This window comes from Aspergillus eucalypticola, assembly GCF_003184535.1.
Source record: "Aspergillus eucalypticola CBS 122712 chromosome Unknown BO83scaffold_5, whole genome shotgun sequence".
Classification (NCBI taxonomy): domain Eukaryota; kingdom Fungi; phylum Ascomycota; class Eurotiomycetes; order Eurotiales; family Aspergillaceae; genus Aspergillus; species Aspergillus eucalypticola.
In genome coordinates this window covers 476,985-501,633 of record NW_020290279.1, presented here as the reverse complement: position 1 = coordinate 501,633, position 24,649 = coordinate 476,985, and the positions used below count along the sequence as shown (strand labels likewise).

The 24,649-nt window shown below is 49.5% G+C and overlaps 6 protein-coding genes across 6 annotated transcripts; 4 read left to right on the top strand and 2 right to left on the bottom strand.

Moving 5' to 3' along the window:
- Nucleotides 1-1,184: 1,184 nt before the first annotated feature.
- BO83DRAFT_307041 (glycoside hydrolase family 71 protein) lies at nt 1,185-2,858 on the top strand (the record flags this gene model as incomplete). The annotated part of the gene is made up of 4 exons (XM_025527322.1): nt 1,185-1,328; nt 1,378-1,906; nt 1,963-2,188; nt 2,243-2,858. The coding sequence occupies 4 exons, from the start codon at nt 1,185-1,187 to the stop codon at nt 2,856-2,858; spliced, it is 1,515 nt and encodes a 504-aa protein (XP_025391061.1).
- A 3,139-nt stretch (nt 2,859-5,997) lies between these two features.
- Nucleotides 5,998-7,475, top strand: BO83DRAFT_375857 (uncharacterized protein). Its single transcript, XM_025530565.1, has 3 exons — nt 5,998-6,479; nt 6,549-6,870; nt 6,927-7,475. Exons 1-3 carry the CDS (start codon nt 6,419-6,421, stop codon nt 7,378-7,380), a joined length of 837 nt encoding a protein of 278 aa, XP_025391060.1. The 5' UTR covers nt 5,998-6,418; the 3' UTR covers nt 7,381-7,475.
- Nucleotides 7,476-9,404: 1,929 nt separating this feature from the next.
- Nucleotides 9,405-11,383, top strand: BO83DRAFT_459643 (uncharacterized protein; the record flags this gene model as incomplete). Its single annotated transcript, XM_025537180.1, has 2 exons — nt 9,405-10,883; nt 10,937-11,383. The coding sequence occupies 2 exons, from the start codon at nt 9,405-9,407 to the stop codon at nt 11,261-11,263; spliced, it is 1,806 nt and encodes a 601-aa protein (XP_025391059.1). The 3' UTR covers nt 11,264-11,383.
- Nucleotides 11,384-14,978: 3,595 nt separating this feature from the next.
- Nucleotides 14,979-16,751, bottom strand: png1 (peptide-N4-(N-acetyl-beta-glucosaminyl)asparagine amidase). The gene is made up of 3 exons (XM_025526618.1): nt 16,018-16,751; nt 15,559-15,959; nt 14,979-15,507 (listed from the first exon to the last, which is right to left on the bottom strand). The coding sequence occupies exons 1-3, from the start codon at nt 16,551-16,553 to the stop codon at nt 15,092-15,094; spliced, it is 1,353 nt and encodes a 450-aa protein (XP_025391058.1). The 5' UTR covers nt 16,554-16,751; the 3' UTR covers nt 14,979-15,091.
- Nucleotides 16,752-21,402: 4,651 nt separating this feature from the next.
- On the top strand, nt 21,403-21,761 carry BO83DRAFT_198194 (uncharacterized protein). Its single transcript, XM_025526617.1, has one exon. The coding sequence runs from the start codon at nt 21,525-21,527 to the stop codon at nt 21,720-21,722; it is 198 nt and encodes a 65-aa protein (XP_025391057.1). The 5' UTR covers nt 21,403-21,524; the 3' UTR covers nt 21,723-21,761.
- A 182-nt stretch (nt 21,762-21,943) lies between these two features.
- Nucleotides 21,944-23,761, bottom strand: BO83DRAFT_414844 (glycosyltransferase family 20 protein; the record flags this gene model as incomplete). The annotated part of the gene is made up of 5 exons (XM_025534594.1): nt 21,944-22,079; nt 22,141-22,480; nt 22,539-22,909; nt 22,960-23,335; nt 23,458-23,761. 5 exons carry the CDS (start codon nt 23,759-23,761, stop codon nt 22,028-22,030), a joined length of 1,443 nt encoding a protein of 480 aa, XP_025391056.1. The 3' UTR covers nt 21,944-22,027.
- Nucleotides 23,762-24,649: the final 888 nt, after the last annotated feature.

Genomic DNA, 24,649 nt, shown 5'->3' with positions numbered 1-24,649 from the left:
CCTCATGCCTGCCGTTTCTTGCTCACTGCATGGTGCCGGTTTGCGGCGGGACTACATATGGTCCGATTGTCTGGTGATGGGATCGCGTGGCTGACCTGCCTGCCCGGTTACCCCGCAGCTTTGCGCGATGGTCTGCCGGGGATGGAGAAAAAAGCAAATCGAAATCCCTCATGCATGATGCAGTGTTCAAAAGGTTGCATTGGGCTGAAGGGGATGTTTGACATTGGTACGTTGGGACTGGTGTTGACGGCAGCCGTTAGCCAGTGACACTCTCCAACAACACCCTTAGTCGTGCGACTGCGGAGATTTGGCACCACCCAATCGCTGGTGATGAGCTTAAATTGAAGTCCTACATCTCGTAGATTTCCTAGCCAATCCGCAGTCAGAAGCGTTGGCTCAGCATTTTGGCTTTCTGACCCGTGCGGTCTCTCGGATACTTCCGCAGCTTGAGCCAGATTCCTCAAGGCTTTTTTTCCAAACATTGCGCCTTCAGGGCTCCAATGGTGTTTCTGTTTTGTCTTGGGATTGGACCCCTACGGTGATGCTCTTCACTCTCATTCGATTCTAGTTTGATCACTTCTGGCGATCTGTTGACTCTATTGTTCCCGTGGCGTGGCCAACGTCGGGATGTGCCTTCTGTGCCCGGGTGGATAGATCCATTCCCTGTCACCGTTTCCAAAGCCTAGGTCGTAAGACAGTCGGAGACAAATTACAAGGACGGCGGAGATTGCCAAATGTTGTCACACACGCACACACGCACACCGGGGCGCAGATGGTTGTTGATTCGGGCCCCATGATACCACAGGTTGAAGTGTGTCGGTATTTGCCGGCATATAGACGACTCGAGGCGACTATAAAAGGCGTCAATGGAAGCTGTTTCACTTCTAACAACTCAAAATCAGAGACCTGAAGTTTCAATCCCACAGGTAAGCCAATCATATGAGTCTTTCCGGAGATAGTCTGCTGAAACAGAGGGTTGACTAGCACCTTTGTTGCGAGACGACAAAGAGCTGCATCTAAGAACTATATCATCTGCACTGCCCACGCTCGTTCTTTGCCTATTTCCGTGGTTAGTCTTTCCTTGATTGCAGATCTAGAGGCGCTTGAGGCGTCTTGCATTGTCATTCCTTATCTCTTTTGCATTCTGTTGGGCTTAGTCTCGATCACTGGTTGATATTCCGAAGATGAAGTTTCTCAAGTTACCCGTTCTGGCCCTGGCTGGGCTTTTTATCGCGGCGAGCTGTGCTCCCACGGGCCAGAATACTACTGTTCCGGTCAATGGCACTACTGAAGCGTCGACTGACCGACTGGTCTTTTGCCATTTCATGGTAAGCATTCCATTGGATGTGATATGGCTGGGCTTCACTGACAGATTAGATCGGCATTACTAGCAACCGACAGAGCGCTGCGGACTATGATGATGACATGAAACGTGCAAAATCCCTGGGTATCGATGCCTTCGCGTTGAATATTGGGGTTGATCCCTACACTGACACGCAGCTCAATTTTGCGTACGAATCGGCCGCACGCAATGACATGAAAGTCTTCATCTCCTTTGACTTCAACTGGTACAATACCGGACAGGCATCCGCTGTTGGACAAAAGATCAGGCAGTACGGAGGCCTGCCGGCTCAACTCAAGGTCGATGGCAAGGTCTTCGCATCCTCATTTGCGGGAGATGGTCTCGACATCAACCAGATGCAGTCAGCCGCCGGCACTGAAGTATTCTTCGCACCGAACTTTCACCCTGGTCAAGGAAATTTCGGCAACATCCAGGGAGCATTGAATTGGATGGCCTGGGATAACAACGGCGATAACAAGGCACCAAGCGCTGGTCGCAACGTGACTGTTGCTGATGGCGATAAGGCATACATCAATGCTCTGAATGGAAAGCCTTACATTGCCCGTATGTATCCCTCTATGTTGTCCATGTGTTGAATCAGTCTTGCTAATGATATACAGCTGCTTCTGGATGGTTCTTTACGCACTTCGGTGGTGAGGTATCCTACAGCAAGAACTGGGCGTTCCCCTCGGATCTGTTGTGGTACAACCGCTGGTTCGAGATTTTGAATCTTGCACCTCGGTTTGTGGAGATCGTCACCTGGAATGACTACGGCGAGTCGCACTACATCGCACCGCTGGCCTCTCCACACACCGATGATGGCGCATCCAAATGGGTCATGGATATGTAAGTCTCCCGCCGTCTTCACAGCCAGCAAGACAATACTGACCAGCGATTCAGGCCCCACGACGGTTGGCTCCAGATGTCGAAGCCCTTCATCGCTGCATACAAGAACGGCGAAAAGTCACCCGACAAGTACATCACCGAAGAGAAGTTGATCTACTGGTACCGGCCGACTCCAAGGAACATCAACTGCGATAGCACCGATACTACCATGGACGGCAGTCCCAACAACTCCTCCGGTAACTTCTTCCGCGGACGCCCTAACGGATGGGAGTCCTTGCAGGATTCAGTCTTCGTTGTCTCCTTGCTCAAGTCTCCCGGTACGATCCAAGTGGCCTCTGGGCAGAACAGCCAGAAGTTCGATGCACCAGCCGGCGCCAGCGCCTTCACTGTGCCCATGGGCGTAGGACAGCAGAAATTCGCTCTCGTCCGCGACGGCAAGACAGTGCTCAGCGACACCAGCCTGAAGGACATCGTCAACACGTGCATCTGCGGGATCTACAACTTCAATGCGTACGTCGGCACGGTGCCGGCTCCGCCCACCATTGACAAGCTGGGCCCAGCTGGTCTGTCGGCCCTTCAGCAGGGCTTGCGCGTGGCATGTCCGACCAACACACTGGGCTTGGGGTCAGTTGCGTCGGCTACACCTATCCCGACGCCATCTCCTGCATGAGCCATTAATTGGAGGGGAGAACTAAGCTAAGACCATGTATCTTAACGTAAACGTATGGCCTGTACTTGATCTCCGTTGCCACACACTCATTCATTCGTTCAACGGAGAGAGAGACTCGCTCAACCTGGAAGAATCCACCCATTCATTCAAACAATGCATTACTCCCTTCACCAATCTCCATACTCCTATAAACCACCTCTCAAGTAAACCAGTAACCCATCCCCATAAACCTAAGCAACACAACTCCCAAACCACCCCCGCCACCCCCGAAATCTCCGCCCCAGGACACAACAAATCAAACCCATGAAACGCCCCCCGGCCAAACATGCACCTCACACTGCACCCCATCCCTCAACAACCTCCTCGCAAACTCCACCCCCTCTTCCCTCAACGTATCCGTACTCCCCACATCCAAATAAACCCCCTTAGCCATCCCCTCCTCACCTTCCAGCCACTCCGCCCTCCTAGGCGCTGAATACTCACTCACAACCCCCCTTCTCATGACTCCCACTCCTCTCCTCCCCAAGTAACGCCCTCCACGCCCTCTCATAATCATTCCGATCCCAGACCCCTACCCCTCGAGCTCCACCGCAGACGCCGAGTCATCCAGCATCGGACTGAATAGCATGAGGCCGTCGATTCGTGGTGGCCCTGGGTTCCTGTCCCGGAGAAGCAGGGCTACTTAGTCCCGCGGCGAGACATCCGCCTGCGGGAGACCCCCGGTGACGGTTATTCTGTCCCGGTCGATGCCGAGGGTGCGGCCGTGCGTGTAGAGCCAGAGGAAGCCGGCGTAGGTGTCTTCTAGTGGAGTTGGGTCGGGGTGGGTGGGAGGGGTTCGTGAGGAAGGGGAGGGGGGAAGGTTAGTAGGTTTGTGAAGCGGTTGCCGGTTGTGAGGCCGCCGCCGTGGATGTGGTAGATTGTTGGGATGAGGGGGAGGAGGGGTGGGTGTTGCTGCTGGTGGTGATTGGGTAGTGGGTTGGGTTGCGTCGGAAGATGGAGATGGTTAGGGTTGTGGATGGGGAGGAGGGGGGGCCTGGGATGGTGTGTTCTTCGTGGTTTAGGGTCGGGGCGAGGATGTCGGTGATGGTGAGGACGGTGGTGGAGGCTTGGGTGAGGATGGCGGGTAGGTTGGGGATGGTGAGGGATAGTTCGGGGTCGAAGGGGAGACGGGGGCGAGGGGGGTGGTGGTTATGGTCATGGTGGTGATGTTTGTTACATAGGTGCTGTGGTGGTGGCGATGATGATGGTGATACTACTCAGCAGTATTTGAGTATATGGATATCACTTCTGCTACTATAAGACGACTAGATTTTGGGTCTAAGTGAGATAACAAAGTACTTAAAGCTTGGATAGGCTAAGTCATGCTGATATTATATTGTCTGTCTCTATACTACTTGGCTATCTTTGCGACTTGGTCGTGCCTCTACTACTCCCTTGCTCCTACAACTCACGAGCTAACCCTCTTTGCAACCTTTGTACAACCACTGCTCATTACAATGCTTGTATTTTAGAATATCTAATTGCCTCTTATGCTACACTGCATTGCTAGCTACATTATAACTGCAGAGTATTGTCTGTTATGGTGGGTTGCTGCATCCCTAGCAGAGTATAACCACGTAGTATGATTTGCTGCTAACCGGCTAGTATTAAGAGCTTATAGGAGAATATAAAATTATCACACAAAGCTGCTTACTAGCCCATTGTGCAGCTGAATAGGAGAGGCATGAAAGAGCCAGCATAAGTCATGTGCATTCATGCTAGGCCTTGCCCGTCTGGGATTACTAGTGCTGCACGTCATGTTGTGTCTCTACAGTGTCAAGCTATCCCTCTCCATAATGAAACTGGCGGCTCGCTGAACGGAGAAGAAGGCGATTACTGAAGCCTCCCGAGAGACATATCATGACTTCTGCTGTGGCTAAAAAGATCTCGGCCAGTTTGGTGATGATGAAATCAATATTCCATCACGACCAAGCTCCTGTTCTTCGCCCTTGGCCTCGACCTTGCTTCTTCCTCGTCGGACTGCTTGGTGCCTGCGTCGAGGGGTGCTTTCATATGTTGTTTGACTATATTGAAAACCCATCCGATGTATATGAAATCATTACTGACAGATACAGCTCCCTACCTGTTTCCATCTATCAAAAGAGCAAGTGCCATCGAACCGGTATCATGAACCTTTCGATGACTTGGTTTTAATGTCGCTTCAGTCTCAGTTGGTATCTTGACGTCCGTGACCGGCTACTACGTCCTGTTAAATTATCTGACGGTTGTCTTCAATTTCAGACACCCGGCTTCTGAGTATTGAGGCCGACTCGGAACACCCCAAGGGGATTACCGGACTCGGTCTGCAAGTCAGACAGTGCTCCCCTGGCGGCATTGCTCTGGCCGCCTCGATCACCATGTTCTCGAGAATTCTCTAGAGGCCACGGTGGGCTCCGTAGCGACAAACTATCACGGACCAGCTAGTCCGGAACATCGCGAGCGGAGTACCTTCTATTGACCCAGGGACGGTGGTCAACGCTGGTACCACGGATCTCGTAAGTCATGTGCCGGTGGAGCTGTACCAATCGGTCATTGTCGCGTATAACAGAGTCGTAACACATCCACATTGTGTTGGGGTTGCAATGGCGTGCTGCAGTGTGTTAGGGACGGTTCTTTTGGAGTGGGTGCATATTAAGGGGGAGAAATGATGGACGGGACTACGGCAGGATGTAGCATATCCCCAGGTGAATATAATAAGAAATAGTCTGGCCAGAGTAAACTAGTATAGAAGGATAAATGTTCAATCATTCAGCGCGGGGAAACATATCCATGGTACAATAGTAAAGATCCAGACCGGGAGAGATACTTGTATACGGGGGTGGACCTCGGGCCAGCGCAGCCCGACCAGTCCCTAAACGTCGGAAGGAAAGACGCGCCCTGCGTTGGACAGAGAGATAGTGGCTGCCTGATGACCTGGCGGGCTGTCATACTATTTGCAAGTAACTCCGCCTGAATTCCAGACAAGCCAATTGCCATCTGTGCCAGCGGAAACAGTTTGTCTGTCTCCGACTGTCTCCGGCACAGCTTATCGGAGAGACTCGAGGGACTTATCGCTGGTTTATCTCCCGCCGGCGCATTTAAACCACCACCAACCCCTGACCAAATAGTCCGCTGCATCTCACCGACTTTCTCGGATCTACTTTGCTTATGACCTGTTCTGACCGGCACAATGATCTTCTCCGGTGAGGCTGTCTTTTGTTGATATCTGCCACCCCCAACAGTGCCTCTGTTCCTCGCCATGGATCTGTTCGGTTAAGCCTGGCGCTTACTGTCGGTTTCCCCTCTCCATTGCCTAGTACTGTTGTCCTTCACCCCGGATCTCGCGTGATCGATTTCCATTTCCTACCTCACGTTGATCTGTGTCTCTCAGATCATTGCGCATACTTGTGACCCTTCTTGACTATTACTTTGACACCATGGCTTGTTGACGGGTTGATCCCGCCTTGTGCTTATACTTGTGCTTCATTGATTATTTTCCATCTCGTCTTTTGTCCACGTGCCATATCACGACGCCCGACGCCATGGCGCGCACCAAGCAGGGTGTGTTTTCATGGGAAGATGTGTTGGCGCATCGCTACCAGAGTGCGTATATCCCAGTTACCAGTCATTCTCCAAATTCTGGTAACACACTAACCGTCCATCGCTCACCAGACAACAAACCCTCCGGGCTCCCCAGGTCACGTCGATACAGCGCCGTTCAAGGTCAACGGACGTCCTCTAAACCCGACACCAGAACGGAATGGGCCATCCAGTCGCAAAGCGCCTTACTGGCCAGGCTATCGCCCGAGCTGCGACTCATGATCTGGGAGATGGTCCTAGGCGGCATGCGCATCCACATCGTACAGCGCCCGAACCGGCGAATGGGACATGTAGTCTGTTCTCAGACCAGCGCATGCGATATTTGCCGCGGTGGACTTCCAGGCATGAAAGTGTCGGCGGGTCTGCTGGCGCTGTCTATGACATGTAAACAGATGTAAGTCACTTTTTCTACACCTACTACGTAGCTTAATAAACTGATATCATGCTCAGCTACTGCGAGTCTATATATATGCTCTACTCGCTCAACACCTTTGAATTCAGCAATACCTGGTCGCTGACATACTTGCGACCCACCATCCCGGCCGACTTCTGGGACACCATCCGCGAAGTCGAGCTCCGCTGGGCGTTCCCGGGCCACTGGCTCCCCTGCAAGGACCCCGTCAAGTCGGTCTACTTCTCCGCTGGCCGGCAGCAGTGGGTCGAGACATGTCTGGCTCTCACGCACATGCAGGGCTTGCAGACATTTACGCTGCAGCTGAGCGGGAGCTGGTTCTGTGAGCCGGTAGAAAAGATCCCGGTGTTCTTGGAACCGCTGCGGGAGCTGCATCTGCGACAGCGATGGAAGTTGCAGCTGCCGAGGCAGCCGTACTATGTAAAGGAGATTCGGAATATTGATGGGGATTTGAGGAAACGAGGAATTGAGTGTGTGGTGAGGGTGGTTTAGCATGTCTTTAAAAGCATGATAGCGTGCAAGCGATATATTTATACCCTAATAGTTGATGAACTGTTTAATGGATGAAATTGAGTGATTTGGAATATATTAAGATGAACACCTGCTTGACACCAGTATACCACTATATTTATCACACCCGACATAGGACTACTAGTAATAGTTATGTAACGAGAGAGAACCCTGACACAACCCCTAGTCATGACTAATTATCTACACACCCAACTCGATCACATATCCTAAGCTAACTATCATTATTCCTACTTTCTACAACTTATTACCAACCCAAGCACCCACTACTACTACTATGGAGTACATCCATACATCCATCCCCAATAACACAGAACACAACACAACACAACAAACTAACACATCAACATTCCCACCCATCACCACAGAAACCCCAAGATACCCAACTATCCAGTCATCACCTAATCCAGGGGTACACAAGTCTACATTATCCGAATGAGTTAGGTAAATAAGAAAGAAGACATCACCTAGCCGAGGAATGTACGTATGTATGCGTGTGGCGTAAGAACAGGTTATGTAGAGTAAAGTGTACCTATATCGATGGAGTGTGGATTTTGTGTAGTCTAATTTCGTTGGCATTCTTCGGCGTTTGACGTGTCTTGGATGGATGCTTATTTAGGGGTGTCTGGTTTGAAGGTGGTGGGGCAGTTGGTGGTGGGAGGGAGGGAGGGATGGTGGTATAACGAGTATTGGTGGATGGAATTGTTCTTCTATAGGAGATTAGTAGATGAGATTAGTAGTATTCTAGAGTGGTGAGAGTAACTATGGTACTAAGTAGTTCAATTGGTCGGGAGTAGAGGTATTTAGTGACAATTAGGGTAGATGTATGTAGTATATATATTCAAGCATGAGGATACCGATCCTACTCTTGACTGTTCTTTGCTACTTATGCCTACTAACTTATGCTTATGTCTAGAAGGCTACTACTAGTTCTAGCAGAGTGCTTACAGAGTGTGGCGTCGTGATGGATTTTTATTTAGGATCTCCAGAAGCTTCTTCTACGGTCAATGCTTGGGAGTGTATAGGGTAGGGTAGGATAGGATAGAATGTAAAGAACAGCAGAGCTAGGTGCATGCATTCTTCCTTGACCTACTGGAAGATAACAAGCTTATTACCCACCAGCACTTTCTAGGTTGTATACGTCAATTCAGCTGTTGTGGTGGCTGGTGGTTGGGCAGAGAGGAATGTGTGGACATTCTTGACAAGGAGGCGAGTGAGTTGCGAGATGGAAGGTTGATGAGCTGCTCGAATGATCGGTTCCATGGATAGGACGCTCATCTTCATTTAATGCAAGTTGGAACAGAGTCAGTTCTGGAAGGGATAGTTTATGTTGTAAGCTGGATGGGTGGAGGTTATACAAGTAGAGATGGGAGGGAAGAGGAGACTGACATGAATTGCGTGTACCTGAATTCTTTAGCGATAGACTCGCATTCTTGGGAATTGTGCCATTGACTTTTATCCCGAGCAGTCAAGAATATTGAAAGGAAGGCTGAGGCAGACAAACTAGGTAGAGGTGCGGTGTTGGTGCTGTTTTCCGCCAACTCAACTTCTCCATCCCACGTCGACCAGACGACGCCAAAATTCCCGAGTAGTCTCCCCAGTTAATACTCCGCGGATACACCCTTCTCCTCTCACCTGTCTACTCACTGAGAGCCAATGAACCGGGGAGCAAGCCTGGTGGAATGCCTCTTTCCCCCCAAGAATGGACAGCCGACATACCGAGCCAAACAACAAACAACCAAATCTACGAGTCAAGTTCCACTGATGTACATCCAGCTTCCCAGCTTAAGCTAACAGCACCAAAGGGGGCAGTTTGTTGTTCAGTCCATCGCTATGGATCGACCGTCAATAATCATATCAGACCTATTAAATACATATCACTTCAACATGCGGCCATATAACTCAAATTCTTCTTCTCTTCTCCAGCCCCATCTGTTCACGTCGTGCTACATGCTTGATCTTCTGTACGACCTTAGTGATCTACAATCATGCGACAGGCCATATCCTCCCACACCTCTGGTGCAATTCGAAGGGATGTTCAAATAGCTCAAGCTTCCGCCGTTCCGTATTCTTCGTACGGGGGTTCGTCATCTACCTACGACGACGGTCAGTGGCACGGAGGATATTCGTCGGGCAATTCGTACAGTCAACAATCGGGGCAGTCAAGCGATATGTCCTCAGGCAGCGCGGGCACAGGAAGCTCGGGCTCGAGCGGTGCCTCCTACAATGCAGGAGCGCAGGGTGGTGCTGCCGCCCAAGCCAGTCCTGTTGCTTCGACAGAAAACTCAGCTTCATCGTGGTCTGAAGGAAGTCCCGCCAATAGTGCTCAGGCCAAGTCCGATTCGTGGACTAGTCAATATGTTCCAAACTCGCCATCTCCATCAGTTGTAAGCGCGACATGGGAAACTTCGGCCCTTCCTACACAAACAGCCAGCTGGACGAGCATGACATCGACTACTTCCACAACCAGCAATAGCACACCCACCCGCTCCAGCACGACCGAAACAGAAGCGCCCGCCAGTACAACAACAGCGGCCTCCGCCGCAGGTACCTCGCATGGACCTACCCCCCTGTCTACCAAGTTGGCTATCGGCCTCAGTGTCACAGTGGCGGTCGTCGCCATCCTAAGCTTCTTCGTGTGGTCATTGCACCGGAAGAAGCGTGCCTTGCAAAAGGCGATAGCTGGCAACAAGGCCAGGGACGAGAAACCAGACCCTAGCCCACCGCAACCCTCTATGGTGAAGAGGTGCGCCAGCAACTTCTGCAATGGTGTATCAACCATCAAGTTCAAATCCACCGGATCGCGTCTTCGTTCTAGTTCAGTGCGTCTTCCTGGAGCTCCCAAGTCAGAGTACAAACCGATCAAAGACTTGGCACTCAAGGTGTATGCCAATGGCCGCGGAATGCTGCGTACAGCTGCCAACATTGCACGGTCTACTTGGCAGAAGTCACACGTACATGTTCCGCGCCCTGCTTCTGAGTACATGCACGATCCCAACAGTGTGGTACGCGATGGTTTCCGTCAAATTCACCGGTCATACTTGTCTCTGCCTCAGGCGCGCAGTAGCAACAACAATAACAAGGATGACAAGGACATTCACCCCGCGTTGCGAGGTCTACATTCCTCGACTGAGACATTAGTCGGCGCAGACATGGGCAGAATTAAGGAAGTCACCGTGTCCAACACCCCACCAAGAGAAGAGACTGGCAGGATCCCAGAGGCCAATGTCGCAACAGTGGAAACCGTTTCGCGAGGCACATCGACCAATTCCAGCTCCCCGACAGTTTCTAGAAGTCCTACGATTGAGGTTCCTACTATTGAAATACCCACTTCTCCTGGAGCACCACCGATTTCATTGGCTCGTGTGTATCGCGTCGATATGGATTTCCGCCCTGTCAGCCCTGAGCACATTGGGCTGAAGGAGGGTCAAACGGCTATCCTGCACCTAGTATACGAAGACGGATGGGTAAGACTCCAACCTCTGACATCCTACCATATAACTCTAGCTAACAAACTTAGGCACTGGTCACCGTCCTGGAAACCAACAAAGAAGGTCTCGTCCCTCGGGCATGTTTCTCCACACAACCAATACGGAACCAAGCCCAGTATCTTGGAAACAATATCAGTATCTCGACTGATCACGTCCCTCGCTCTCCGCGTCCTGCGACTCCCACATCGCCATGTGAATCCACATCTGACGGCGATCTCGGACGGTTCTACTCGAACTGCGTGAGTCCGGAGTTGCCGCCAATGGACGATGAGAGGCCACAGACTCCGAAGCTGAAGTCTTTGCCGTCGATTGCAAGTTTCCTTAAATCACCTCCCAGCTTCAAGAGCATGGTTTAGGTGAGAAGTAGAATTTACTTCCTGTGAATATTCGGTGTTACCCGTGTTAAGCGACGGGTGCACTTTATTGTATATACATGATATCATAATGTCTTGTGCGGATACCTATAAACATTTATTGAAGGCATCGAGAGATATTGGAATGGGCAGACGATGTCCAAGTAGCAATTTTGTCAAATGCATTGGCAGTGATCTAGACTCAGCCAGTTACCCTGTGATCTTCTTTCTGGGTGAGATGGATCCATTTTTACACTGCTTTTCCTGTGAAACCCCATCTTAATGCTAGCAGAGTGGCTCCTCGCCATGTTATACACTATTAGTATTTGTTCGTTTGCTCGCCATTCATGTGAGCTACACACCATAGATGGCAAGCTCATTGATTTGTATAATAGTGCTTATCGCTTCTTGTTGCATGCGCTGCGAGATTTTTAACATAACAAGAAAGCAGCCATGCTCGGAATACAGTCTTCTTCATGGTCCCTTTTCTATATTATATATATACTATGCATATGTGTATATATCATAAGGCTGGGGTGAGTACATGGGACTCGTTATTACTGCTTCTCGCATAGTAATTCTGTATAACGAATGTTCGTACCTACTACAAAAATTTGTACTAATTCCAGTCATGTCATCGTCATCATTACTCTTTATCACGACGTTGGATGAAACTGATATATATAGAGTAACAGGATGATAGAAAAGAAGATCCATCATTCATATTCAATGTCTACTAACTACCTGCTACCTCCCATTAAATAAACTTAGTAGAAGTACCTCATAGTAAATCCTTCTATCCATGAACTACATACATACTATGATCTGTTTACATGATTCGACATCTCCTAAACCAAAGAATATACTACCCCATAAATATTCCATAATTATTCCACAACACATACCTACAGATGCAGCATAAGCATCGTACATAATGTACGGCAAAATAAAATACAAATACACAGCAATACCATGACCACACAATCGCACACTCACATGACACCACAACCGACGAACCACAAGCGCCCGTTCCAGTGCAGATCACCGCCGATTTCATTTCCATCTAAATATAGCTCTTTATGCTATCAGCCTTTCTTAGCTGGTGGATTTGCCGTGCGGGGTTCTCTTCTTCTTGTGCTTCCATCTCTTCTTTATTTCAATGACTTTATGTATTAACATGAATGTTGTTGAGAATATGGTCTATACAATATTTATCTAGTCAACAGAATATTACATTTATGAAATGTTCATATACACATTCATGGCTGAAGCACGCAAAAGTAGATGGCTAATGAATAACATTCCTGTTCCTGAACCATACCTCACTACTACGTAGTACTTACCCACACCACAATCACACACTAAATTCACTCACTCCATAATACCAATAATCCAATTAAATTATAATTAATCAATCGATCAATCAATCAATCAACAACCCGGATTCCATCCCTGTCTCACTCTCCCTCCCAGTCTCACCTCATCCTCTGAACCATGATCCGACAACCCGAACTGACACAAGTTAATAAGTCACTAGCCAGGTACAGATGCCATGTACATTACACGGTCGGATAATTCCTATCCTTCTTTACCCGTTCTACTATCCATCCATCCATTCACTCATCCCAATGCATCTTCTATTCTATGACTACTATTTTTCCATATACAGTAGTATCTACAGTACGGAATAGTACTAAGTAAGTACACAAGGTAACCCGGCCCACTCCACTCCACTCCACTCCACTCATACATACAATCATACTCCTACATACCCCGAACCGATTTGAACGTGACCTCCAGTTTGAGAAATAATGATGCCTGTTCTGGTGGTCAAAATCCACCCCGTTCCTGACCTGACCTGACCTGGCCCGTTCCCTCACGTTCCAACCCATCCCTCCCTCCATTCCATTTTCTGAAACCTTAGCATCACGCTCTCTCATATCATACTTACCAACTTCCATCCATTGGTATGTTCGAATCATAACATAATCTTGCATCAATCCATACATATCCCGGACTTAGAATATGAAGAATTTGGTAAATCGGGGAGAAAAAAAAGAAAGGCCCCCAAAGGATTTGATCTAACGTAACCTGTTTGGGCCCTTGGGAGTCGTTGGGATCTGGGCTAGGCTAAGCCGGTTTGAAATTGTGGGTTTCCAAAGTGGAGAGAGAGAGAGGTAACTACTAATCAGGAAAGTAAAAAGGGGTCGGGGGGGGTGGGTGTGGGTAAGTTGGAGAGTTCAGTTGGACCCTGAATCTTCTTTCCCACTTTCCCTCTCTCTCTCCTCTCTCATTCGGTTCGAAAGTTTTTCTTGGCTTGGGGTAAGGTACCGTCTGAATCCATACCTTCTTCCATTGGGTAAGGGAAAGTAAACTGGCTCATAGGTTTGGTTTGGTGTGGTTGGGTTGGGGGGGGAACTAAGGGTTCTTCTTTTTTTTTTTCTTTACTTCGTTCTATTTTTCGTTTGACCTTTGTGTTTTTGTGTATTAAGGAGGGTTTTATTATTAACTTCCTTATATATGGTCCGTTGTTTCTTATAATTATTTGTATGTAAGTATGTGCGTATGGCCTGACAGTTGTATGAGGGTAGGTCAGGGTCTGTTGGAGAAGACGGATGGGGCAGGCAAGCCTGGAGGGTCCGTTCAACTTCCGGAAAGTCCGGGCGAGGCGCGGAAAAAAGTCTTGATCATGGTGCGCGTAAGTTCGTCCTCTTCGGGGTCCAGACAAGGCATAGATGTACCCCATAGTAACTACGATCTATTGATCTTGATAAGGGTCTCGACCAAGACAAAGTGGATATCATTATCATCTTGAAGATGATCGTGTCGAATTATCTGTTTATCCACAGTGCAAGGACACAAAAAGAGGGCAGGACTAATTTAGTACGAATTGGTTGGATTGCAATATGAACGGCTCAATCTGGGCGACGCACGTATCTTCCCATCTACGCATGGTGGTAAACAATAATATCAGTAGATGTCAATTCGGTATCTGAGATCGCCAGGAGTCAGAACAAAAATGGAAAATGAAGGTGCCGCTGCGCCTGTCAGACCCCAGCGCCGAAACAACTGTCTCATAAACGCGGCAATGACTGGCCAACGCCAGTGCTTGGCATGCACCCTAACAAAGAACACGGGATGAAAATGAGAATGAAAAAAATTGGAAATGATTATAAGGAAATTAATATGGAGAAGCTGAGGAAATGCTCAAGGCTAAAACGAATCCAAATGAAAAGCCTGTCACGATCGCGCCTCCCAACCTGCCCGTTTCCCCAAGGTATCCGATTATATAACCTGAAAATGCATCATAGATAAAGGAAAGGAAATGATCTGGTGGTGGACAAAGTGTCACAGAATAAAGGAAATCCAGAATGAATGAGTAGATGGAATAGGATGATCAAAGACCATCACTAAACAGAAAGTGTTGTGTTGGCGAACACTTGTAGTATTCGCAGCCCGCCGACCGAGGCGGTCGCCTCGGGCGCGGCTGGGCGAAAAACGACCCGATTCTCGTCCGGACGTGAGCCCGGACGCCGGCAGAGGTGTCATTAGAATCCATACGGAAATGCTCCCTAGTAGTGGAGGATGTAGCGAGTCGTGAAACATGCGATGCCGCTGATGTGAATCCGATAACAGGCGGAGGCCAATCGTGTATCTCGTGTCATGTGTCGTCCATCGAGAAACGGTCCAGCCAGATTATGTGGTCGTGTAGGGCCGTACCTTGCGGAGAACCGAAGTCCCGACCGGTCGCTGTGTACCGATCAAGAGGCACCGAGCCTTACTTGCCGCAAGGTGACATTGTGGAGGGTGAGGGCTGAGACACGCGCAAAGTTACCGGCCGTTGTGCGATCCGTCAGGGCCAGAATGGCCATGATTCCTCTGCCGAGTGTCGAGCCATTCCATGGGAACGTCCTGCCGCGAGGCGGGTGTCTTCTGATCCTCGGGGCGCCCGGTGGTGGTGTTCTGGGGGAAGAGGTTGTTCAATTCGGCAGCAAGGGCGGACGCAGTGTAGGCGCGCAGCTCTCTCTCTTCACGCTCATCCTCCTTCATCAGGCGTCGCTGATCCGTCTTCGAGAGATTCTCCCGGCGCTTCTTCCGGATCTCGTGGATCACCCACACAAGCACCTCCTCAGGAGCACGGTTTCGGGCCTTGCCATGCCGTGTCGGGCTTCGAACATAGCGTCTAGTAACATCGGTAGCTCCATCGATCGAGAATGCAACGCAGTAGGAGATTTTCCGTCCCCAACCTATAGCTATGATTAGCGAATGTCAAATCAGACGAAGCCGGATACACATACCCTCAGTGTAGAGACGGGGTTGATCCCAGGCCTCCTCACAAGCATCTACATGCACCCAGCGGCGCTGATGCTCAGAGTAAACCTCAGTCCAGACGTGATCCTCGGCGTTCCACACCCATCGTACACGGCCACCAAGGGCTCTGCAGAACATGCTGAAGCAGTTGGCCCATTCACCGGCACGTCCCCGTCGAGTTTGCAGCAGCTGCCACACATCCGAGTAGCGGGGGAATCTCTCGTAGGAGCCACACATTCCTTCGGAGCATCGGTATAGTTCGACACGAGTGGCACCACGCGCGGTCTCGTCAGGCGACGGGGGAGTCATTCCTTGGGCGATTGAGGGCGAGCCACATCGAGCACATGGGGGATTGTTGACGAATTTGAAGAAGCAGTTCTTGAACCACCTATATTTATATTGATTAGTAAAGCCCATGAGACGATTAAAAAATTAGAAGAACGTACCTTAGAAGCGCCCGAATGACGCAGTCCTGGTATCCCCATTCCGGCTTTCCTCCTACACTAGCGGCCTGAGCCTGCATAATCTGGCTTTCTTCCTCTGCTTCCGAGTACAACCGGTCGAGAGGGATATGGGCGAGAGCCTCATCCAGAAGGCCTGGGTTCTCATATTTGGTCGGTGTTACAGAAAGAACGTGGAGAAGGTTGCGAAATTTGAGGGAAGCCGGATCTTGTGGGGGAGCAGGAACGATAGGTAGATTGCGGAGTAGGGGTGATTGAGCAGACGTTTGCGGAGGCATTTGAGGAGGGTATTGGGCGGCGGTCGGAGGCGGCGGTGGTGGTGCTCGCGAGGGATGAGGCGGGTACAGGCCAGGGGACATAGCCGCGGGCGCTGGGGATTGTGTGCGGGAGGATGATCGGGACTGTTCCTGAAGCTGGTTGAATCTCTTGTTGCGCATCAACTGTTCGAAAGCGTTGGTGAGTTCCGAGGCGTCGAAGTTCTCAGGCTGCAGCGCCGGGTTGTGGTGTCGACCGTCCGCCATGGTGGTAGGGGGTAGGGTCAACGACACCAGCGAGTGTAAGACGTGTGAATCTCCAGATTGGGTGATTTGCGATAATCCTGGGTATCAAGATCGACTAGTAACGTGTCTCCAGATGCAGTGAGGAAACACGGAAGAGATGAAGGTCAGGATGGATGGGAGAGTGATGTCGACACAGGCGAGGTAGTAGTAGGTTGGAAGGTCCGTCAGGTCGGTCGATTGTAATGATAGTCGCACAGCCTAGCCAGGCGGTCGCCACGCTTGGCGCTGGTCAACGTAACCGCCACGACTACGGAGTAATCAAGGTGGTGATGAAGATGAGAGGATACTGAAGCCAAATGTCGAGATGGCTACAGTATAATCGAGTAGTGTGAGAATGGATGAAATAATGTCAAAGTGTTTAACGACCGAAAGGGTATAGGAAGGGTTTGATTTGGTTTAGAGGGGAGTGGGCGGGCGGCAGGGGAACCGACAGGGGAGCGAAGAGGAAAGGAAGAGAGAAGAAAAGAAAGAAGGGAAAGGGAAGAAAAAGAGAGAGAGAGAGGAAGAGAGCGGTTAGAAGAGGAATGAGGAGGTATGGTTGTTGAGGATACCTACAACAAGGTAGGGAAGTAGTAGTTCCTTGGGAGGGAGGGAGGAGAGTAGAGAGAGTAGAGTAAAGAGAGAGAGAGGGAGGGAAGAAAGGGAAGGTAACTAACCAACTGCTAAGAGAGAGTCGAGAAGCAGTTACGCAGACCGTGGCCGAACAATACGCAATACTAGTAGTAATACGACGACGGAGGGACTGACTAGTCACAGGAGAGGTGATGATTTTTCTGGCCATTGGCGCTTTTTCTCTCCACGCCAGCAGCGAGGGCAAAGCGTCGTCAGCCTTGAGCTCTTCGCCCCAATCAGGGCCCCGCGCCAGCACCGCAAGCCGCGTGTGTCCCGCCCCGAAACAGTTAACTGAACCATGGCCAAGACCCTCGCTCTCCTCGGTCCGCTGCTTTGCATTGCTGCGTCGCACTTACTGCCACGCACTTTTCCTCTCTTTCTCCTGCTGGTAGCATGGTTCCCTCCTCCCGGGTTTTGGCAATATTGTCTTGACGTTGATCAGTATGGGTTTTCTGCCCGTACAGCCAGCCCTTTCCCAACCCAAACCCTCTCTTGACTCTCAAACTGCATCCATACGTTGCAGACTCTCCTCCGATCTTTTCCCCAATTATTGACCCCAACCTTCCCGCAAGTATATTTCTTCTTTGTCAATCACTCCTTGTCGCGATCCGATTAGGTCGATATCTTTGAACTTCAGGCTCCACTTGTTGAACCCGATGTCGATTCTCCCTGTCCATCGTGACCTCTTCTATGCTAACAACGGTGTGGCTGTCTGCTTCTACAAAAAAAAACAACTACAACTCCAAACTGCCCAATAAAACTACTATACGACTATACTAGTATGAACCACTGGTAGATAGAATTTAGACTATGTTTTTCCCACCCTCTTTCTCTATCTCCACTTTCTTCCTAGGCCCTACAGAGAGGAGACACACCTGCTGATGAATCCCTCAAAAAGCTTGGCCATGTCCGCGTGGGTTGCACGTCGCGATCTGACATTGGGACTGGCTTTTCCCCTCAACCTCGTCTACGCAATCCTTGCACAGATTTTACTATGATCCTCAGAGCTTCATCATCTTCCCGACCACACCCTCCCCGTGGAGGTCCTGTCCCGCTATACAGAAGATTTGCATCTCCCGATCGGGTAACTGTCGAGCGCAATCTTCCGCGCTCTGGGTCCGCACCATGGGGAACTCGTTCGACGTCAGCCTGCCTGTCTTACGCGGCTCTCTGACCAACGGACTAAAAATGTCACCATCGTACGCTACCATGCGCAACGACCGTGCTCCGTGCACGTCGTGTCCACTTGAATGGTCGATACTAGGCACACCATCAACAGAATTTTAAGGAGCTCTTCCTCCACCAGGAGGGAAATTTCATGACTCCAACACCTATTCAGACACGAAACTCCAATACCTCTACCAGAAGGGGCAATTTGGCAGAGCGGCATGGCCCGTAGCCTTACGAGTATTCAATCCAGTGCTGGAGTTTTCAACCCACTTCACCAAATTCCCCTCAGCTGACGAATCACGGATGAAGTCGAACCCGATTTTGGGTGCCGATTCTCTGGCGGACGAAGGGATTGGGCAAATAAGAGGGAGCTGGATAGTCATGTAAGGCTAAGAACTGCACTATTTGCCAGCTAAATTACTCGGAAAGCTGGCCACAGAAGCAATTGGAGGGGCAGCATCGTATGCTGGCGTCGAACTATATGTTGGGTACGTCGTGGCCTTGAAGGATGTGAGGGTCATTACAATGAGCCCTCCTATAAGACGAGCAATCCAAACCCTAGCCGGAACAGACTTCAGCCGTCGTGTGGCCGGCGATGATCATGGTGATCTTGATGACTTATAAAAGCCAACCTTGATCAGGGTTCAGACTGCGCCTTGCACGGCAGACTTCTATATGTTTCAATTGGAGGACGACTCCATGATAGACACAGCGATCAGAAGACAATCATCGCGCCGTATGCGCACGACACCCTTGAAGCAAGCCCTGGGCAGTCCGTACGCATAAACGCCCTTTCTGTACATATAAGACGACCTGTCCAGCGCCCTATCTTCTTAGCATTAGAAGCACACGCGGCATCTGCACCCTGATGAATGTGAATCCCCACTCTGACAGTTCTCATGTACCACAAATCGCCAATTCATTTCCACCGTCATTTTATTTATCCCTTCCAAAAAGGAATTCCCTAGGCCAATCATTTCATGCATGTAACACATCCAGAATACCCTACGCCAATGGTTTTAATCATTCAGCTGAATGGCGGCGCTGAATGAACACCTGAACTCGATAACAGTTATACCGAAAGTGTTCAAGGATGGGAAAATTACAAATAAAATAAAAATTAAAAGAAGACCCGGAAACCCGACTTCTCCGAGTGTCCGCATATCTTCCTCCCTACCAACTCAAAGCGGAAAGTATCCAACGGAGATAAAACCAGTCGGCGTTACAGGTTTACGGCATCCTTCCTAAACAGGACGATGGGTGGCGGAGACGCGCAAGCGTCCGTCTTGGCATGAGACAAGATCTGGCTAGAGGGAGCTTCCAGACCCATGGCCCTAAACCCGTTTCTATTTGTTGTCCAAGGTGTCAACAGTCAATACCACCGTCCTAGACCCTGGCCAGGGGGCTTGGCGTGGATACCTCATCCGGTTATGTGTGGCTTTGCTTTTTCTTTTTCCCTCTTCCTTCTGAGTTTAGTAAGTGGTAGATTGATTGCGAGAGAAAGTCACAACCCTTTCCAGTTCGTTCTCGGGTTTGTGTTCCATTCCATCGATGGTCGAGACCCTGGACGATCTCATCTCCTGTTTTTGAGGACATTCTATCTACACAGGTATATTTCCATGGTTTTGATAATTGACTATAAATCTTCTTCACTACTACACTCTAGATAAGTAGGAAATAAAATATGGGGATGGCTAATATTAGCACCACCTTCACACCAGGTAAGAACTAAGAAGATTGCAATTCCAGAGATTAGTGTTAGTTTTTACCTGGTTGGATTACGCAGCACTATGCCGATGACTAAGTAACTAATTAAAGGGAACCCGGGCTTTACGGCATCCCACTTAACCCGAACTGTTCTTTGAACCTTGGACGCGGAATTGAACCCTTGAAACCGAACACGTGAGCCATCCCTTTCCCGATTGGTGAGAATCCTTCAATGTAAGGTGCGGTGGGTCTTTTATCGATGCTGAACTGGCATGATTACGACAACTCTTTTCTAGGTGGATTCTTCAGTGCCTGCCTGCCTCCATAGAACGATACTGTACGGATTACTGAGTAGAAAGAAGAAGATCAACGGAATAACGGAGTCACGGAATTAGAAAGTGAGCGCGGCTCAAGCCGACAGCATCTCATACCCACATCTTTTCGTACCAGGTTTCATTGACCCAAGGATCACAGTCAGTTACTGAGATTACTTATCCACAGTTCAGTTGGAGGCACTAGACTACGTACTAATCAGTACATCTAGTTGGTTCGTGGTTTGTGGTTGTGGTTTGTGGTTAGCGGGCCGTGTCATCGTGAAGTCATGATTAGATACTACTTGCAGATACGCTAACCATACTCTACTACAATATAATATACTATAGTATACTATACACATTATTGTAGATAGATACTACATAGAGTAAACTAGTCTAGGGATATATATATACATACGTATGTATGATGTGATGATGCAACCGCGACTCATCTTCACCTGAGACAAACAGATAGATAGATAGATACACAGCATACTGTAGTAGATATGATCTAGTTCCTTGCTTCAGGTACTCGCGGACATACATACATGCATACTACACGCATACTTGCTTGATTCGCACACATACCGTATAGCATAACTTCAATACTGTGGATTCGCCACTACTGATACTACCTGCGACCTATCTGTCTGTCTGTCTGTCTGTCTGACTTCTTGCTAAGGTAGCATAGCAGGCAGGCAGGCAGGTAAGTAAATGAACGTTGCCGCTGCGCTGCAGTACTACCGTTACTGTGCAGGATGTAGGAAGTATATATCTGTAGGTACTACTACAACACTTATACTCTAAGTTTTCCCTCTATGTACACTCTGCAATCTATTGTTATAAATATATATAGAGTATTGTATGTTATATTACTATCTATTCCCATTATCCACTTTGAAATTTAACCAACAAACTAAACAAATCAATCTCATCTCTAACATACATTGTATGAACTGACTCAAAAAAATGATCTACAACATATATGTACATGATGACGTACACCCCAAGACTGGGTCCCATAATCCCTTCCCTTCCTTCCCGGGACGGGTAAGTATCTGCTCTGCTCTTTGTCCCGGGTACGTAGTTAGATATTATGGACAACGTGTTTCAGATAGCGTAGGTAGGGATGTGTGGTTGGGTTTTGTTGGATAATCCGATGATCATTGTTGGGATGTATCAGATAACGTACGCGGCTTTATTAAATTTTACTTTCTTGCCATGTGTCATGTGTATTGTGATGGTTAGGTTTTGGAAGCATAGGTTTTTGACTTCTTCGATGGATGTTCGGTTCGGCGTGGTGGTGTGCTTGCTGTGCGGTGTGTAGAGGGGGGAATTAAGTTTTCTGCACTACTACATACTACTCTAGTTTGGGTGCTAGTATTTATTAATCAATCTTCTAGAAGGTGTCTCGTCTTGTCTTGCATTAAGCGGTATCTTTATTATGCTGTGTCGCTTGCCGAATTCTTATTTAATCTATGGATTAGAAGATCGCTATGCCCAGATACTATGTTCGCCGTGCTCGTGTTCGCCAAGAATATAAACAGTAAATGCTGAATGAATGAGTGAACGAATGGATGAATGAAGGGGATGAAAAGAAACAAGGAAACCGCTGCAGTCCATAAACAGCAATCAGGTTGAACACTTGGATAGTTCGGCAACGAATGACTTGCCCCAGAAAGCACTGCGACATTATCGTCAGCTAATTATGCGTTGTATACTCATCAATAGGCCGCGTCACTTACCTGGTGTACTTGGAGATGTATTTGTAGAGCTTTTCGAATTTTTGGGCCCGCAGATCGTCACTCATCGACACGGCCTCGTGGTATGCGTTGGCAAGTTCTTCCGTGTTCCATGGGTTGACGACAATGCTGCCGTTAAGGCTTTGCGCGGCTCCAGCAAACTCCGACAGAATTAGCACCCCCTTGCGTTTCTGCTGTGTTGCAACGTATTCGAACGACACTAGGTTCATCCCGTCGCGAGTCGACGACACGACACACGCGTCGGAGGCGGCATACAGCGCGATGAGTTCATCAAAGCTCACCGATTTGTGCATGAAGTGGATGGGCATGTAGTCGACCGTTCCTGAGTCAAGCTGTTAGCAGGCGCAAGAGGAGGAGTGCATCGCCATCGCCAGTCTTACCGAACTTTCCGTTGATTCTGCCCACCAGCTCGTTCACCACGGCCCTCAGGTTCTGGTACTCTTCAACATCTTGACGACTCGGGACAGCTACCTGTACCAACACGACTTTGCCCACCCATTCGGGATGCTGGGAGAGGAAGACCTCCAAGGCGTGCAGCTTCTGAGGAATACCCTTGATGTAGTCAAGGCGATCAACGCTGACCATCAACTTCATGCCTTGGAACTTGTTCTCAAGGCTCGCGATGCGGTTCTGCACCTTGGGGCTCTTTAGGCCTTCGGTGAACTTGTCGGGGTCAATGCCGATGGGGAAAGCTCCCACGGCAACAGATCTGTCCTTGAATTTGACACTGCTGGGGGTCGTGACCAATCCACTGCCAGGGACGTTAGCCTACATTCGGCCAGAGAGCCAGTGGTCACTTACAGGATATGAGAGCAACAGCTCAGGAAGTGACGCGCATAGTCATAGGTATGGAACCCGATCAAGTCACACTGCAACACGCCGCGCAGCAACTGACTCCGCACGGGCAGGATTCTATAGATCTCACTGCTCGGGAACGGGGTATGCAAGAAGAATCCAATGCGGATATTGTTCTTGCCCAAGGCTGCAAGTTCTTCGCGGAGAACCTCCGGAAGAAGCATGAGGTGGTAGTCGTGGACCCAGACAAGGTCCCCTTCCCGGGCCTCATGGGCGATGGTCTTCGCGAACAAACGGTTCGCCTCACGATACGCATCCCAGGCAGCTTCGTCGAAAACAATTTCACCGGGATGGTAATGCAAGAGAGGCCACAAGATTGAGTCTGATAGCTCACATTAGCAAAACAGTTAGGGGCCTGTCGCGCCCTGCCAGGTGGCAGCCGCAGGAGATAGGTGCGGAAGCGCATCCGATGCAGGTGGAGAGGGGAATCACGACGATACGTACTTGAGAAGCCATTGTAGTGGCGATCTGCCAATTTGTCGTCCATGAACACCGGAGTGGCGTTGAACTCTTCCTGCAATCGCTGCTTCACGGAATCGACCTCATCTTCGGGTACTTCCAGTCCTGGCCAGCCATACCACTGGAAGGTCGTGGTCTTTGATAGTCCGCTCAAACCAGTCACCAGGCCACCAGAGGACATGGAAAACTCATATTTCCCACCCCCGGAGCGACGAATGGTGATAGGTAGACGATTAGAGACGATCAACAGGCGGTGATCGCCTTCCGAAGAATGTCCGTTAGCAGCCATTGGGGGGGAAAAAGAGATAATGCAATGGAGAGCAGAGCAAAAGGGGTGTGCCCCGCTTTGAGGATGGTGGAGGATAAGATGAGTCAATTGAGGGGAATTGATAGGAGACTGCGAGGTAATATAATGAGAGTAGCTTGGGGGGGAAAGGGAAAGGAGGTGATGAGAAAGAGGGGGGAACAAGACAAGCAAGTGGTAGTAGTAGTGTAGTGTAGAGTAGTGGTGGTGATGGAATGGAAAGTTGAAGGGGAAAGATTGAAGTGGTGATGGTAATTTTGGTTTATCTTTCAAGCTTTCCGCTTTCCATCTCATTTCGTGTTGCCCCTCACCATTTCCTCTTTGTGACTTCACTTTTTCCACTTCCCACTTTTTCTTCTCCTACTTTCTCTTCCTTCCCGTCTCCATCCCTCAATTACCCGTTCCTTGTCTGGAGTGCCGGAATCATCATTGACCAACCCGGTGTTCCATGTGCTTCGGTGACCATTCCCATTGTCTGGCGGAAACAAGGCGCGCGTGCGCGACAGAGCGACCCAACGCCCGGTCGAATTGTCGAGAACCATCGCCAAAACGCTATCTTAGTGCCGGTGGAGAGACTGCGGATCCCACGGGAACCACAACGTCATTGATCTCATTGGTCTGCCCACTATAAGCTGCAAGGCTATAGCAGCACTGCCAGGCAAGTTTTCTTGCGTCTTTGGCTTCATCTATGCCATGTATCGGGCTTGTGATCTGAGACCATAATCCTGGTGGCCTAGATCCGGGTCCCCGTTCCCCCCAATTCCCCTCCTTCTCTCTTACTCTCTCCTGCCCTCTTTTGTTTTCTTTTTTAGCATCCCTCATGATGCGACTGGACTGGCATCTCTCTGCCCAAGACAAGCCCAAAGAACCTGC

What these genes read in the sequence shown, in the direction of transcription:
- BO83DRAFT_375857 (XM_025530565.1), top strand. Translation starts at nt 6,419, where the DNA reads ATGGCGCGCACCAAGCAGGGTGTGTTTTCATGGGAAGATGTGTTGGCG. An exon ending in GTTGGCGCATCGCTACCAGA is followed by an intron (nt 6,480 to 6,548) that starts GTGCGTATATCC and finishes ATCGCTCACCAG; the next exon opens with ACAACAAACCCTCCGGGCTC. An exon ending in TCTATGACATGTAAACAGAT is followed by an intron (nt 6,871 to 6,926) that starts GTAAGTCACTTT and finishes TATCATGCTCAG; the next exon opens with CTACTGCGAGTCTATATATA.
- png1 (XM_025526618.1), bottom strand. Translation starts at nt 16,553, where the DNA reads ATGGCGGACGGTCGACACCACAACCCGGCGCTGCAGCCTGAGAACTTC. An exon ending in GTCATTCGGGCGCTTCTAAG is followed by an intron (nt 15,960 to 16,017) that starts GTACGTTCTTCT and finishes ATATAAATATAG; the next exon opens with GTGGTTCAAGAACTGCTTCT. An exon ending in ACCCCGTCTCTACACTGAGG is followed by an intron (nt 15,508 to 15,558) that starts GTATGTGTATCC and finishes TCATAGCTATAG; the next exon opens with GTTGGGGACGGAAAATCTCC.
- BO83DRAFT_198194 (XM_025526617.1), top strand. Translation starts at nt 21,525, where the DNA reads ATGTGTGGTTGGGTTTTGTTGGATAATCCGATGATCATTGTTGGGATG.